Below are 17740 nucleotides of genomic sequence, written 5' to 3'. Positions count from 1 at the left end.
GGGATGAGAGGAAAAACAGGAAGATAAATGTATAAGAAGTGGAGGAGGGAACAGGCAGAGGGGGAAGGGGGGCTAAAGGGAAGGGGCAGAGCTATATGGTGAGAGGAAGGGAAGGGGGAAGGGAACCCAGGAGGGAGGAAAAAAGAGCAAAGAAAGGGAGAAAACAGATCGAGAAGGGGAGGATGAGTTCATAGAGTGGTGGAGGTGAGAAAGGGACTAAGAACAAGGGAAAGAAGAGGCAGGACATGGGCACAAAGCTGTAGAAGGAAGGGAAGAGGAGAGGGAAGAAGGGAGTGGAGCTAAGAAAGGGGAGGAGAAGAGAGGGGAGAGAGAGAGGCATAGGGGGCAGCGGAGGAGAGAGGGGAGAGGGGAACCGAGGCGGGGGGCGCCGGGGGGTGCGAAGGGCACCGGAGGGGGAGAGCGCGCTGGCGGGCGGCGAGCCCCTGGCGGGATGGGCCCCCGGGCGGCGCTGGTGCTGCTGGTGCTGCCGCTGCTGCCCTCTCTGGAGCTGGGGCCCGGGGCCCGGCCGGGGGTCCGGGGCCGCGAGGAAGACACCTTCTCGGCCCTGCAGAGCGTGGAGAGGGCGCTGGGGCCCGAGCGCCGGCTGCTGCGGCTGCTGGAGGGCTACGTGCGGGGCGAGGAGGCGCGTCTGCGGGACCTGCGCAGGTGAGCCAGGCGCGGGGCGCGCGCGGGGCTGTGCCCGGGCCTGGGTCTCCGTGGGAGCCCGCGCGCGGGGCTGTGCCCGGGCCTGGGTCTCCGTGGGAGCCCGCGCGCGGGGCTGTGCCCGGGCCTGGGTCTCCGTGGGAGCCCGCGCGCGGGGCTGTGCCCGGGCCTGGGTCTCCGTGGGAGCCCGCGCGCGGGGCTGTGCCCGGGCCTGGGTCTCCGTGGGAGCCCGCGCGCGGGGCTGTGCCCGGGCCTGGGTCTCCGTGGGAGCCCGCGCGCGGGGCTGTGCCCGGGCCTGGGTCTCCGTGGGAGCCCGCGCGCGGGGCTGTGCCCGGGCCTGGGTCTCCGTGGGAGCCCGCGCGCGGGGCTGTGCGGGTGTGCGGCTGTCTGTGTGTCTGTGCGTGCGTGCGTGTCTGTGTGCGTGTGTGTGCCTGTGTGTGTGCGTGCCTGTGTCCGTCTGTGTGTCTGTGCGTGTGTGCATGTGTGTGCCTCTGTGAGTGTGTGCCTGTGTTTCTCTGTGTGTGCCTGTGTGTGTGGGTGTGTCTGTGTGCATGTGTGTAAATGCCTGTGTGCCTCTGTGAGTGTGCCTGTGTGTGTGTCTGTCCATCTGTGTGTCTGTGCATGTGTCTGTCTGTGTGTCTCTGTGCATGTGCCTGTATGTGTGTGTGTTTGTGTGTCTGTGCATGTGTGTCAGTGTGTCTCTGTGTGTGTGCGTGTGTCTGTGTCCGTCTGTGTCTGTGCATGTGTGTGTGTCTGTGTGCACATGTATAAGTGCCTGTGTGCCTCTGTGAGTGTGTCTGTGCATGTGTATCTCTGTGCATGTGCCTGTGTGTGCATGTGTCTGTGTCCGTCTGTGTGTCTGTGCGTGTCTGTGTGCATGTGTGTGCCTGTGTGCCTCTGTGAGTGTGCCTGTGTGCCTGTGCGTGTGTGTCTCTGTGTGTCTCTTTGTGTGTGCCTGTATGTGTGCGTGTGTCTGTGTCTGTGTGTCTGTGTGTGTGTCTCTGTGTCTCTGTGTGTGCCTGTGTGTGTGCGTGTGTCTGTGTCCGTCTGTGTGTCTGTGCATGTGTGCATGTATGTAAGTGCCTGTGTGCCTCTGTGTGTGTCTGTGTATGTGCGTGTGTATGTGTGCATGTGTGTAAGTGCCTGTGTGCCTCTGTGACTGTGCCTGTGTGCCTGTGTGTCTCTGTGTGTCTCTGTGCGTGTGCCTGTATGTGTGTTTGGGTCTATGTCTGTCTGTGTGTGTGCGTGACTGTGTGTCTCTTGAGTGTGTGTCTGTGTGTCTGTGTTTGAGTATCTGCATGTACCTGTGCGTATGTGAGTGTCTGTACTTGTGTGCACGCCTGTGTGTGTAATCGTGCAGGACCCTGTCCCAACTGCCCCTGTGGCTACTCACCCACTCCATGTGGGGGATACCGTCTGGGTGCAGCTGGGTGTCTGATACATAAGAATACAAGAGACTGAAAAAAAAGTTTTTTTTAAAAAAAGAGATTTTTGCCACCTTTAAATCACTATAGAAAAAATGTTTTTTTATTATTTTTGAATGAGAGTCGTCTATCTTGAGAGTGACAGCCTGAGACAAGAGATGGGACAATAAAACTCTATGTAACTCCTGAGATAGAATGTGTGACACTGTAGAAAACGTTGGGCTGTGAGCTAGCCGGGGTCATGGTAAAGGAGACTGGGCTCCTATTTGAGACTCTGGGACATTGAGACAGTATGTGTTTAACACTGTTCCTGTAAAAAGACTAAATGGGCATAAGAGAATCACAGATGGTGAACTGTGAGCTTGTCCAGGACTGAAACAATTTGGGAGGTGGGGGGCAAATGTGGTTGAGTGACTTGCCCAAGGTCACAAAGCTAGTACTCATCAAGTGCCTGAAATCACATTTGAACTCAGGTCCTCCTGACTCCAGGAGGTGCATGTGTGCATGTCTGTATGGTGCTCTGTCCACTGCTGCCCTTAAGACTGAGACTTAACCAGCTCTGTACAAAGACCTTAGGGGCAGTGACACAGCAGACAGAAAGCAAGAAAGACCTGGCTTAAAATCCCATCTCTGACTTAATATTGCTGAGAGTCATTTAACCATTACCGCCCCAGGAGTTTTCTAAAACTATTAAGAAATCTACCAGTTACTTTTCAGCAGTTTAATAATCAAAGAATTCTAAAAAGACTTGGGATAGAAAATACCAGCCATATCCAGCGAAGAAACAGTAAAATTTAAATGTAGACCAAAGCTTACTATCTTCAATTTTTAAAAATTGTCTTATGTATTATGCCTTTATTTCTCTATATTTTTTCCATTTGTATTTGATTCTAATTTCACAAAATAATTACTATGGATCTATGTTTAACATGGTTTTACTTGTATAGCTCAGATTATTTTCTATGGGGGGGAGGGAGTGAGAAAAATTTAAAAACTTGCAAAAACAATGATTGTTCAACACTACGTGTTGGAAATTACATGTGTTTAGAAAAATAAATAAATAAAAATATTTTTCAAAAAAGCATAGCAGTTCCAGATTTGATCTGCATTGGTAGAGTCAGTTTCCTTACTGGGAAATCCCTACACTGATGAAATCACAAGTCTAGACCAAAACCTAAAAGAAAAGCCTGTACTGGTCTTTTGCTAGTGCCCAACACTCATGGTTTTTGCACATAATAGGTGTTTGTTTAATATCTGAAGAAATATCTCCCTATGGCACTTAAGGAATGGGTTTTAAATGAATTGAACTAAATTGAGACACTGTGCAGGACCGTATGTATAGTATAGGTGAAGGATGGTGTATTAATATTTACCTTGTGTGCCAGTGATACTAAAGTATGTGTGTGACATTGTATGGGTCACACTGAATGAGTCAATGTTACCTTTGTGTGAATTTACAGCATTGTGGGTAATGCAAACTAAGTGGGACCAGAAATACCTTAAATGAGACAGGAGAGTAGAGTACTGTGGGGCAAGGTTATGGCCTTGAAACTAGTCCCTGGCAACTCCTGACTCTTGTGACTTGGAATGTTTGTGTTTTACACTATGACTGAGAGAGACAGACAGACACAGGCAGAGATTGAGACATATGGGAGGAGGAGAGAGAGAGATTCTGTTTATGACAGTGAACAGCTGAGCATTGGAATACAAATTATATATGACTTCATATGAAGAATGATGTATTATTTTTGGATCAGTTAGCAAGTATGTATTGTGACATAGTTTATCTACATGTATAAAATATGCATGAGCATGAGCCTTAAAAAGAAATGATAATATCAGTTTTGACTATGATGTAGTTGTGGTAGAAATCTTTTTTCTTCCATTTTTCTAAAGCTTTACTTTCATCAATTTCTTTGAAACAGAATATTTGTTCAGTATTTTGTGAATCCAAGTATAGAAAGAGCCAGAAAGCATACTTTCATTCCCAAAGTTAGATCAGTGGAAAGAAATACTAAACCTGGTTCCATAATACTAATTCTAAACTAGTATTATTACTAAACTAGCCCACTTCTGCCATTGTGTGACCTTGGGTAAATTATTGTCTTCCTGGACCTCAGTTTTCCTATCTGTAAAAGGAAAAAGTTGAATTAAATGATGTCTTGGGTCCCTCCCATCTTGATATTCCATGATCACATGAGGTAATGTATGTTAAACAATCTGCAAACCTTAAAGCATTATATAAATGTGAGCTTATGTTCTAAAAGACACAGTGAATTTTAAGATTTATGCCCATTAGATTGTAAGCACGTGAAGGGCAGGAACTGTGTTTTGTTTCTTTCTGATTCCCTCATCCATAGCATAGTACCTGGCACATTTAGGCTCTTAATAAATGTTTATAATTGATTGATTGAGCCCAAATCTAATCTACATGCTAAGTTCCCTCTCCCACCCCACTTCTATTCTTCTATTCTGTGATTCTCTGAAGAATCAAAGCTCCTACCTAAGTAAACTATTTGTATCCCCAGTGTAGTCTGACATTCTGTTCTACACACTGCATGACTCCCTTCTCCTGCTATTGCCTAGCTACAAGTTCCCATCGCTACCAGCATCAATTTCTACAAATTTTAATTAAACATCTAATTTTGTAAGGCACTTTGTTGGGTCCTATTAGAAAAAGAGACAGACAGACTCAGAGACAGAGACAGAGATATAGATTAGTAAGACATAGTTCCTTTAAGCATCAGTGTAATGTCAGAGAAAGAGTACCGGATTTAGAATCAGAAGACCTGGGTTCAAATTCTGGCCCAATCCCCTTTTTACCATGGGAACTTGGGCAAATCATTTAACCTCTGTGGTCTTCATTTCTTCATCTGTAAAAAGAGGGAGTTGGACTAAATGACCCTTGGGGGTGGCTCCCAGTTCTGAATCTCTTTTTTTTAATGATTCAAATGGGGAGCCCAGATATGAAGACCCAATGGGGCATACTGGAACCAGTTCATATTAACTTTTAAGAGCCCAATTGTTAAATTTTCAATATGAGCATTTATACTTTGTTACTTGTATCTTTGTGACCCCATTTTGGATTGTTTTTTTGGGCTGTTTGGGGTTTTTTTTTTTTTTTTTTTTTTGGTTTTTGGTGGGGTTTTTTAGCAAAGACACTGGAGTGGTTTGCAATTTCCTTCTCTAGGTCATTTTACAGATGAGGAAACTCAGACAAACAGGGCAAAGTCACTTGTCCAGGGTTGCACAGCTGTATTTGAACATATGAAAATGAAAGTTCCTGATTCCAAACTCAGTTCTCTAATTATTGAACCACCCAAATACACTTTGGAAATTGGCAAATGATACAAATTGAGGCTTGATTCATTGTTTTGTTAATTGTTAGAAGTAATGGGGAGAAAATATTGTGAATAGAACCAGGAGAACAGAGTAACAGCAACATTGAGAGATGATCGACTAGGATAGATTTAACAGTTTTCAGCAATTCAGTGATCAAAGACAATTTCAGAAGACTTGTGATGAAAAATGCCATCCACATTCAAAGAAAGAATTATGGAGTCTGAATACAAATCAAAGCATACTATTTTCACTTTTTAATTTTTTTGTTTTTTCTTTCTCATGTTTTTCGCTTTCATTCTGATTCTTCTTTCATAGTATGACTAATATGAAAATACATTTAACATGATTGTGTATGTATAACCTATAGCAGATTGCTTGCTGTCTTAAGGAGGGGGAAGGGAAGGAAAACATTTTACAAAAATGAATCTTGAAAATTATTTCTCCATGTAATTGGGAAAAATAGGAAACAATGGCTTTAAAAAAACAATATAGTCTAAACTTAAAAGTTTTTGGTGCAGACATTCTCTCCTTCCTGAAGATCTGGTTATTCAATATTTACCAGCAGCCCCATGGACATACATAACTAAAACATTAATAAGAGTTTAGTTAGTAGTGACACAAAATGCACAGAAAGTATGATAAATATTTGCTTCTAAATCCCCTAGATTTTAACTTCTTAGAGGCACAACCTATCTATATGTTATATCTCTTCTTGTATTCTCAGTGCTGAGCATATTAGTCAACAGACATTAAGTGCTTCCTGTTGTGCCAGACACTGTGCTTAAGAGGTCTACACTCACTGCCTTCAGTTACTCAACCAGAAGAAATCTCAGAGGCCAGATTCAGTCCACCCCAAATAAGTGGGTCTCCAGTCATTATCTCCTGAGGCAACTTTGTCCACTTTTGTATAGTTCCAATTATTAGGAAGATTTTCCTTAAATATAGCTACCATCTGTCTCTTAACAACTTCTACTCATTACTCTTGTTTCTGACTCTGGAGCCACACAATGAATAGACTCCCCTTCAGATGGCACATCCTAAATCTTCTTTTCTCTAGGCTACACATTCCAGTTGTTTCATTTGATGCCCAGATGACATGATCTCATCCATATTGGTCACCCTTCTCCAGCTTACCCGTATATTTCCCAAAATTAGGCTTTCAGTTTGAACACAAATCTCTAGATGAAGGTTCCAGCAGGAATGTCCTATATGCTGTCCCTCCTTCTGTACACTGAGCATCTCAATGCCATCTAAAACTGTATCATGGTTTTTGACTGCCACGTTGCCCTTTGACTCATATGTAGCTTTCAGTCCACTAAAATCCCCCCAATCATTCCCACATGACTGAATATCTAATCATACCCCTCCATCTGGTACTTAATACATTGGTGTTCTGAAGCCAGCTATGGGCTTTTACATTTGGAAACAAAGACTGGATCCAAAAGGATGTTGGCAGGCTAGAAGATTGGACTGAATTTTAAAAATTAAATATGGTTTCAGGGGCCAGCGCTAGGAGCGCTGACTAGTAGTTATAGGGAAGAAGATTTGGATTAGATATACATGTGTATATTCTATGATACTATATCACACACACACACACACAAACACACACACACACACACACACACACACACACACACACAAAACCAACTCTGTAACAATAAGAATTATCCAGAAACAAAGTGAGAAAGGTAGTGAGTTCCCCATCACTAGAGGTTTTCAAAGCACAGCTTCTTGGGGATATTATAGAGAGAGGATAGTTGCTTAGATGTGGATTGGACTAGATAGACTTTGAGGTTCCATCCAATTCTTCAGATTTTATGAATCATCCTAGAATATCATTTAATGAAATGAAGTCACTTCTGGAAGGATTAGTTGCCTTCTGAGGGCCTTTCTAACTGTGATCCTCTCTGATTTCTAGCCGAGGGTTAAAGATAGGAGATAAGGAGAGATCAGGGAAGGCTTCATGAAATGGGAGGGTTTCAGATGGATCTTGAAGGCAAGGTAGAATTTTATTTGTACTACCTGTAAACTTTACATCATATACACCATGCCAAAATTTGTAACTATCATGTTACAGAGAAGGGACTGTACCCTGGCTACTGTCATGTGCCCTGGCAGTTTTGTCATGACCCTGCTCCAGCTTCTATCAGAACAAATCCCTTTCTGTCTTAGATTGCTCTATTTATCTACAACTCCCAGTGAGAATTTGGAGGTCCCCTTTCCTTCCTCCATAGAGGGCCTTGGTACCAATAGCAATGTATTTAGGACCAGAAAAGTAGGCTTTAATTCTGGTTCTGGTTCTTACCTCTGTGGCCTTGTTCATGTCACTTAACTTCTAATCCTCAGTTTATCCATTTGTAAGAAGATAGAATGGTACTAGATCAGAAGAAACCTGTGAGGCCATGGATGAATAACTTCTTACTTCTGGGCTTCCAAAAATGTGAGACTGGTCAGGATTCTGGAGCCTAAAACCTTACTTCAATAACTTATTTCATTATAATTGGTTTCTTTTTATAATCTTACATATTTTATTTATGCACTTAAAGACATCATTTGGAGAGAGGGTCCTTTAGGCTTCAATAAAATGACAGAGGGGTTCATTATAAAAAGTAAGTAAAAATTCCTGGCAATCTCTAAGGTTCCTCCTAGTATTTGGAATATTATTTTTTCAGTTGGGGGTCTAGATGCATAAATCCATATTTGTGGGGGTAATGAGAATCTAATTATGTAACCAATTACATTCAGCTTCTGTTCCAGATTTGAGCAGATATAAACTTGCTCACACAGATAATAAAATGAGATAAACAAGGTATGTGAACCCATGCATTAACAAACACTCAAAAACATACATATACAGAGAGAGAGAGAGGAGAGGAAAGGAGAGAGAAAGAAGAAGAGAGATAAGGAGAAAGGGCAGGAAAGGAGGAGAGAGGAGGCGGAGGGAGGATGAAAGAAGAGGAGAGAGAGAAAAGGAGAGAGAAGACAAGAGGGAGAAAGGTGAGATAAGAAAAAGAAGAGGAAAGAGGGAAGAAGAGAAGGCAAGGGAAGAGAGGGAGAGAGAGAGAGAGACAAAGTGACAGAAAGAGAGAAACAGAGAGAAAGATAGAATGAGAGAAATGAGAGAGAGTAGACAGACAGTTGGACACAAATGGACAGACAGAAAGAGAGAGAGAGAGACAGAGACAGACTGAGATAGAGACAGAGATTGAATTAGTTGCTGGAAGAGATACAAAACCTAGAGACCTGGCCCTGGCCCCAAAGGGTTGATGGTCTAGTTGAAAGAAGAATTCTTAGTACTGCCTTATCAGATAAAATACTTTTGTTCCCAGTTTCAGAAGGGTTTCTATTGACTTGAGAGAAGCAAGTTGGCTACTCTGGGTAGAGAAGACAGGGAGTATTTCTAATGGTCTATCATTCTGAGGCTTCTGAGACCAAAAAATAAAATATTTACTGAATTGATTATGATGTCCTGATAGAGCACCAGCCCTGGAGTCAGGAGAACCCGAGTTTAAATCCAGGCTCAGACATTTATGACCTTGGGCAAGTCACTTTACCCCACTGCCTTGAAAAAACTGAAAATAAATAAAGCCAAATCCACACTGGAAGATAAATTCCAGGTTCAATCCTGGAATTAGTCTCATGGTTTGAGAATCAGTAAAGCACCTCTGTTGTTAGAGGTTGTTCAGAATTCTGTGACTGGGACCTTAGGTTGGCATCTTCCCAGATACTGTTTGTTCCATCAAACTGTAGGGTTTCACTGAGGTGAATAGAGCTTATACAAGAAAGCATCAAAAAATGCAAAGTTATTTCATTCCACAAACATTGTGAAATGATTTTTGTGTTTCCTGTGAAGAAAAGATTCAAAATTTAGAGAAGAAATGGCCTTCATGGAGGCTGACCCACATGAATATCTTCATGGAGTTCACTGCCTGGCAAAAAGATCTGCTTCTTCTATAGATAAGTCTAATATAATTTCACAAAAGCACAAAGTACTCTATGGAGTCTGAGTGGGAGGGTAGGAAGATCAAGGAAGGCTTCTTGGAGGAGATAGGATGCTGTTTGAGTTAGATAGGAATTCCCTAGGTGAAGAAGGGAGATATTCTGGGAAAAAAAAACATAAGCAATGTAAAGAGTACGAAAATCAACTTAACTTATTTGGAGAAATATAGAGATGTCCAGTTTTGCTAGAGTATACAGTATAGGGAGAGAAATAATAAGAGATGACTGTAAAAGAGAATGGTTCCAGATTGTAGAGGACCTCATGTGCCAGACAAAGTTAAACGTTCTTTTTGAGCAGAAACATGACCAGCTCTATGTACAAGGAAGATTGTTCTGGCAGCAGAATGAAGAATGAATTGGAGGGAGGCAGAAATATGATGAAAGGAAAATCTCTTAGGGGGCTTTTGTAATAATCTAAGGAAATACTATACTTTCTGGCCCTGGGAATAGAGAGGAAGGAAGAGATGTGAGACATATAAAGGTGAATTGACAGGAATTGGCAACAACTTGAGTAGCAGACATGTGGGAAAGCTCACAGGGTTACCAGCAACCAGGTTTCAAATGTGAGAACCTAGACGAAAGGTCATTCCAAAAATGTATAAAAAATTCTTTATCTGTGGCAATTTTTCTAGTGGATTTTAATTTCCTCTATTTTACTCTGAAGTTTCCCAGTTTCTCCTTTATATTCTTTAATGTTCCATATTTTCAGCCCCTCCCAGTTGCAACATCAATGTATTCCAAACTGTGGCTGAAGGAGTTTGAGGAATATTGCATCAGTGGCTTCCCTGTGTCTGAGAACCAAATGAGAAACAGCTTGAGTGGAAGCTGCCCATGTGCTGAGGCTGTCTAAATCCCTGAGGCTGCTGGGGCTGAGGCAGAGATTAGGTTACCAGTTTTATGTGCAGATTCTTTAAAGAAAGGATCTGATTTTCCACTTTCAGCAGTATTTGCCAGCAGTGAAAAAAAAAAATGTCTTTAACAAACTGAGATTTGAATCCGGTCTCCAGGGCTAGAGCCCCTGGAAATCAGCCCTGTTGGATACAAGATGTTGGCATCCAGCTGACATCTATCTAGACTTCCCGCCTGGCCTCAGGTGTCAGCAGATTGCTTATTTCTTTGTGTGACAGTAAAACCCCATGTGGCAGACTCAGGGAGGCGGGGATTGGTGAGCCTAGACAGAAGTCAGAGGGCTTGGAAGGAGCAAGGGAATTCACAGAGGGACTTGAGGAGGAAGAAATAATGTCAGAGGGTTGTAATGTCTCTGATTCACAGAGAGTCATCCCACTGTGTCTCACTTTTTTCTCCTGGAGATAATCCTGGAGGTCTGGCTGGATATCTGGCCAACAACATCAGGGCTTATCCACTGAATGAAGTTTTTTGGCCTAGTAGTCATGCAGGAGCTGATGGATGGAAATCACTGACCATTTCTATCCACTCTATCCACTGTGCAACCCATTCTTAGGACCTCTGGACACATCCTCACTCACCCAATGGGCAGAAGTGGCAACAAATCACAAGTCATATACTCTGGCTTTTTAAGTTTTACAAAGTACTTTCCTCCTGATAAGTTTGTGAGATAGGATGTACAGGGATGATAAGCCTCATTTTCCAAAAAAGGAAACTGAGTCTGAGAGAATTCAAATGAATTGCTCAAGTCTGTGCAAGCAGTTAGTGTTGGGAGCAGGAGATGTCCTGAGTTTCTTGGCTTTTACATCAGTGGTCTTTCCAAAATAATAATCAACTGACATTTATATAGACTTTTGGTTTGCAAAGCATATGTATAGAAATATATTTCTATACATATGTGTATGTGTGTATATGTATGAAAAGCAGACATGAGGGAAAGCTCATGGGGTTACCAGCACCTAGTTTTCAAATTTGAGAGCCTAGATAAAAGGTCATTACAAAAATGTATTGAAAATTCTTTAACTGTGGCAATTTTTCTAGCGGATTTTAATTTCCTCTATTTCACTCTGAAATTTCCCACTTTCTCCTTTATATTTCTTTAATATACACAGTCCTTTAATACACACACACACATACACACACACACACACACACACACACACACACACACATATATATATATATATATCTGATTCTCACAACAACCCAATGAAATAGGAGCTACAGGATTTATGATTTCATTGCTTGAAGGAACTCCCAATCAACAAGAACTGTAGTTTCTTAGAGAGTCAGGAAGAGGATGGTATAGGAAATGGAGAACAGGATTTGAAATCAGAAAGCCTTGAGTTCAACCCATGCCTCTGACTCTTGCCCACTAACTCTATAATCCTGTGTGTAGCTAAAGCTCTCTGAGACTCAGTTTCCTCAGCTATAAAATGAGAAACTATGATCTTGTGAGTTGCCAAGGGACAGAGAAGGGGCAGCCAGAGGTTAAGTGACTTGTCCAAGGATATATTGTAGGTGTTAGGAATCAGGTCTTTCAGACTGTGAGGCTTGACTCTGGATAACTATGCCATCCTAACTCCTGATACTTCAGGTATTACTGACACTGTCTCATAGAAGAGGATACCAGCCTCAAGGAGGTAAAAGTGATTTGTCCTTGACCCCATGTTGGGCAAGAGTCAAAACCAGTATTTGAACAAGTGTCTTTCTAACTTATCCATCATTCTGTTCATTGTCACACTGCTTAAATTTCAAGTCATTTATTTTTAACATCAGACCCATATATTTCAATAATGTAAGGAACTGGGGCAGCTAGGTGGCGCAGTAGGGGAGGCTAGGTAGCATAGTGGATAGAGCACTGGAGTCAGGAGTACCTGAGTTCAAATCCGGCCTCAGGCACTTAATAATTACCTAGCTGTGTGGCCTTGGGCAAGCCACTTAACCCCATTTGCCTTGCAAAAAAAAAAAAATAATGTAAGTAACTGTGAGTTCATTCATCTGAGTACTACCTCCAAGAGAGCCTCTCCATACCTTTAGTTGGTAGTTTAATATTTTTCTGTGGTTTAAAAAAAAAAGTTATCCCCTTGTAACCATCCCATTGGTGAAGAGCCTTGAATGACAAAAAAATAGATTTATTTATATGGAACTTTAAGATTTGCAATATATTGCTAACTCTTCACACAGTGTCATGAACATTTGTTGTTCAGTTGTTTTAGTCATGTTCAAGTCTTTGTGACCCCATTTTGGGGGTTTTCTTGGCAAAGCTACTTCACATAGTAGTCTCTTAATAAAGACTTGTTGACTCAATTTATGTTACCTCTTATTTTATTTTATTTTTTTAAGGTTTTTTTTTTGCAAGGCAGTGGGGTTTAAGTGGCTTGCCCAAGGCCACACAGGAAGGTAATTATTAAGTGTCTGAGGCCGGATTTGAACTCAGGTACTCCTGACTTCATGGCCGGTGCTCTATCCACTGTGCAACCCAGCCACCCCTATGTTACCTCTTTTGATCCTCACAACAACCCAAAGAGATGTGTTATCATTATTACCATTTTACTTATGAAGAAACAGACTAGTAGAGGAGTGAAGTGACTTGCCTAGGGCCGCAAGGGGAGTTAAGTGTCTGAGATAGGACTGGAACTCAGATCTTTCTGACTCTAGGCTCAGTATTCTATCTACTATACCATCTAACTACCTCTATAGTCTTCTTAAGTTCTCCACAGACCATTTCCAGAGCTATCTAAGAGACCAAGTTGACTCTAAGCTGGAATCAAACTGTTTACTTTTTCTAGAAATATCTTGAGCTGCAATATCTCCAATTCCTACTTTCTTATCTTGAAGCTTCAGTCTGGGTCATACTCTATGTCAGTTCTTCACATTGATCCGTATTTTAGGTCCTTACCCTCCTTTCAATCCCATCCATTCAAATATCTGAAAATTGCTATCATGTCTTTACTAAGAACATTCTTTTTCCAGAATAAATATCCCCCCAGTTTCTGAACCTGACTTAGCTCATAGTCTCTTAATAAATGCTGACTGACTTAACTTATGTTCTCTTTTTAGATCATCATCACAACCTTATGAGGGAGGTATTATCATTATTCTCATTTTACATATGAAGAAACAATCTAAGACAGTTTAGGTGATTAGCCCAGGGTCATCTGATCTGGGGTGACATAATGTCCAGTCCCGAACAACCACAGGATTGCCACTTCCCTTCTTTAAAATGCGGCACCCAGATGAGTAATCGCCCTAGAAGGCACTATGGCCCTCCCCTTTACCTCCATTACATATTATTATATCTGTCTTTGTAAGTCAGGTATTTCTATTCTGGGCTATGAGTACAAAGGGTATGGGGAAATTATTCTGGTAAATAACTATATTGTCTTTTGAAACAAATCTATTTTATTTCTTATATTCCTAGTAAACTCTCTAATTTATTTCCTTTCATATTGAAGAAGGGAGTTTAGGAAGATTAACTGGAAACCAAAGGTTACAGGGACTAAAGTAGAATGAGATTCTCAAGAATAAGTGTCTTATTCCCCACCTCACACTATTCCTAGCCCCTAGCCCATGGCTTGGCACATTTTTTTCCATACAAGAATGGTCAGAGATTTGAGTGGTGAGGGGACTTACAGTTAGAAAATTCCTTCCTCCAATGCAGATCAGTACCCTAATTACCACTTATAATCTTCAAGAGATGAAGAGAGGTTATGTGACTTGCCCAGGGTCACACAATCACTATAAGGATTTGAACCCACATATGGTGGCTCTCTAGCTTTCATTGACTGGCATATAGCAGAAACTTAATAAACGTCTGTGGAATTGTATTGGTTTGAATACTTCAGAAGGGATCCAAGCAGGACAGGGGACATTAGTATGTCCCATCACTTCAATCATTCTGGCCACTGTCTTACAGACAGTGGTAACAAAATTAAAGCCAGAACTCACAGTTCCTGAGTTTTAGGACTGAATTCAGACCTCCCAGGTCTGTTCTTGCCAGATGTCTTTGAGTTTCCATGACCTACTGTTCAGAATAGAATAGGGCCTGAAATTAAAACCTCAGAAACCAGATGATTCCTCTCTCAAGGCAGCAATCAGAGGTCACTGTTCTCCTGTCTTGCAGGTTCTACAACAAGGTCCTCTCTTTGCACAAGGGATCAGCCACCCCTGTGGGCAACCCTCTGCTGGCCTACACGCTTATTAAGCGGCTCCAGTCTGATTGGAGGAATGTGGTGTACAGCCTGGAAGCCAATGAGAACATCCGAGGTACTAAGAGGGAATGGGCAGAGGTTGGGAGAAGATTCTATTAATTAACATATATAAATCTGAGAAAACCATCCAAGTTTCTCAGGGTTCTACCCCAGACCTAAGACGTCCAAGGTCCTCTGACTACTAATACAGTTCCATTCAGAGTCAGGACCCAGAATATTCTGTTCTTTGCTGTATCAAAGACCTCAGGTAACTTGAAGCACAAACCAAAGGATGAAAATTTCCCAAAATTCATGCAATCCTGGGAGACACAGGGAAAGCCACCCAGGTAACTAGACTTCCTGGGGCCACCTTGTCTTTCCAGGAAGCACTATCTTCTATATCTCTTTTTCTCCTTTCTGTCAGCATACTCTCCTCAAACAAAAGAGCCAGTTGAGCACAATGACCAATCACAATTATCAGAAGACTTATATTTTAAAGCACGCTATCATCTTTATATAGAGAAGTGACAGAATCAGAATATAGAGGAGGTGGTTTTTTTTAACATAGATAATTTGGGAATTTGTTTTGCTTAATTATACATGTTTGAACAACAGTTTTGTTTTCTTGCTTTAAAACTAGAGAAGAGAGGAAGAAAATATGGATGTGAAAACAAAATAAAATTGACTTTTTTTTGAAAGACCCAGTTTAGGGACTGATCTCCCTCTGCTTTTGTCTGCTGTCCACAGACTGGTCTCAGAATTGATGGTACCATCTCAGCAGTTATTAGTAGCAGCTCCTACCTTTGTGTGAGCACAACAAGATTGTTCTGCTTCCCTGGTTTTGATGACATAATGTTTTGAGATCTTGTGGGGGAAAAGAACAAATTGATTATGACAGTTCTTTTTATTCTCCTCCTCCCTGCATTGGATTGAAGGAAGGGGCATGTCTAAACAATAGCTAACTAAACAATTGGGTGGATAATATAGACCCAACACCCAAAAACCTGGGAGTAGTAGGAAGCTTCTTTTTTGGCAGAGATGAGCCTAGGAATAGACAATTGACCAATGAGCTTGTTATTGTCTGTTCAGGAAGAAGAATTTCAGAGTGGCATGAGGCAGGGCAATGGAAGAGGTGATGGATTGAAAGTCTCATCTTGGTATTTTGGGGCATAATATTTCAGGTTTCTGGATCGTGGTTTCTTTATTGGGTAAAATGATAAGCTAAATTGTGAGATTCCTTCTTGCTCTAAATCTTTGAGCCTTTGTCGTCTCCTTAGTGGAGGCACAAGGGAACTAGAAAGGATCATGTATTTAAGGTTAAGAGTCTCAAAACTTAACATAATAATTATAAACATTTCTATCTAACTTGCTATGTACCAAGCACTTTATAATTATTATTGCAATTGAGCCTCACATCAACCCTGGGATCCCCATTTTATAGATGAAGAAACTGAGGGGAAACAGAGACTAAATGACTTGCCCAGACCCATGGAGTAAGTGTCTGAGGCCAGATTTGGACTCAAGTCTTTCTGCTCCAAGCCCAGGGTTCTATCTACTGCCCCAACTAGTTCCCCTCAGTTTACAGATGAGGAAATTTGAGGCTCAGAGAGATGGAGTCATTTGCCCAAAGTCTAAGAATTAGGTGGCAGAGTTGGTATTTTAACTGAAGTCTTCTGAATACTTTTATCACAGCACCATGCTGCCCTTCATGAATTGCTGGTTCCAAAAATTCACCCACTTGGGGATGAGCTTTTCCACACTTGGCTGAGCTGGTGCTTGGTAACAGGACCAAGATCCATCACCAGGCTTGTAAAAGAAATCTTTCTTGACTTTCCATGCCCCCCCCCCCAACTAGTATATATGAAGCCAGGGTCACCCTTATGCAATGAGCAAGCATGGGAGAGAATGGGAAGGTTGCCAGAGGACTCTAGTCTGTGACTGTCTCCTCTAGTTTAGCCCTAGTTAATTGTTTTCCCTTGGGGTAAGGTGGGGAAGAGAAGGGGAAGAATAGGGAGACAGCCCTGGGCATGATCTGCCTTCATATACCCTTAATAACACCCTTCCTTTGGTACCATTCTCTTTAGTACTTCATAGACAAACTTAGCAACCATAACTCAAAGCAACCTGTCAAAAGAGCATTCTTTATAGCAACCCAAGGAGGTAGGATGGACAAAAGTTATCATTTCCTTCCTTCTTTGAAATGGGAATATTAATATCACTAACTCCCAGGTTTGTTGTGACATCAAGTAACATAGCATATGTAAAGAGTTTTTTAAAAATCTTTAAGTTCTACATAGGATGTTCTCAAAAGTCTTTGTGTCCTGTTAAGTTTTGTTGGGGTTTTTTTTTTAGGATTTTGCAAAGCAATGGGGTTAAGTGACTTGCCCAAGGCCACACAGCTAGGTAATTATTAAGTGTCTGAGGCTGGATTTGAACTCAGGTACTCCTGACCCCAGGGCTGGTGCTCTATCCACTACACCACCTAGCCACCACCTAACCACCACCTAGCCACCCCCCCCCATTAAGTTTTAATAGCATATAAGGAGGCAGCTAGATGGTGCAGTGGATAGAGCACCGGCTCTGGAGTCCTGGACCTGAGTTCAAATCCAACCTTAAACACTTAATAATTGCCTAGCTGTAAGACCTTGGGCAAGTCACTTAAACCCCATTGCCTTATATAACTATTTTTTTTAAAAAATAGCTATATAAAAGTTATTAAACTTTCATAACTTGCAATGTCACTGAGACTTTTTGGATACTCTGTATAAATGTTAGCAATTATTACGGGTGGGGGAGACTGAGGTACAAAGCAGTGCTGTGACTTGCCCAGAGTCACCCAATTAGTAAATTCCAAAGCCAGAATTCCATCCCAAGTCTTTTGATTCTGAGCCCAGAGTCCTTTCCACTATCCCTAAGCTGCTTCTTCTATTTGATCAGAGACATTGAACCCTCATTTCTAATTTTGGGTATTTGCTGATCATTAATAAGTATTTGTGGCACATTTTGCAAGAGTTAACTCAGCACAGTGAATAGAAAGTCAAATTTGGATTGAGGAAGACTAGGTTTTGCCTCCTGCCTTTTATATTTACTAGCTGTGTGATCACGGGAAAGTTCCTTCATTTCCTTTTCTGCAAAATGGGAACTGACTTTATTTTTTTTTATTTGGGCTTTTGCAAGGCAATGGGGTTAAGTGACTTGACCAAGGTCACA

At 41.9% G+C, this 17740-nt stretch overlaps 1 protein-coding gene across 1 annotated transcript in view; it reads left to right on the top strand.

Moving 5' to 3' along the window:
* The first annotated feature begins 451 nt into the window (after window positions 1-451).
* P4HA3 (prolyl 4-hydroxylase subunit alpha 3) overlaps window positions 452-17740 on the top strand; it is a 74655-nt gene continuing 57366 nt past the window's right edge. The window contains exons 1-2 of the mRNA XM_074216858.1: window positions 452-666; window positions 14464-14606. Coding sequence (XP_074072959.1) covers window positions 452-666; window positions 14464-14606 — 358 coding nt within the window. The remainder of the gene's footprint in view (window positions 667-14463; window positions 14607-17740) is intronic.

This window comes from Macrotis lagotis, chromosome 1, assembly GCF_037893015.1.
Source record: "Macrotis lagotis isolate mMagLag1 chromosome 1, bilby.v1.9.chrom.fasta, whole genome shotgun sequence".
Lineage (NCBI taxonomy): Eukaryota > Metazoa > Chordata > Mammalia > Peramelemorphia > Peramelidae > Macrotis > Macrotis lagotis.
This window is presented reverse-complemented; position numbering and strand designations above follow the sequence as displayed.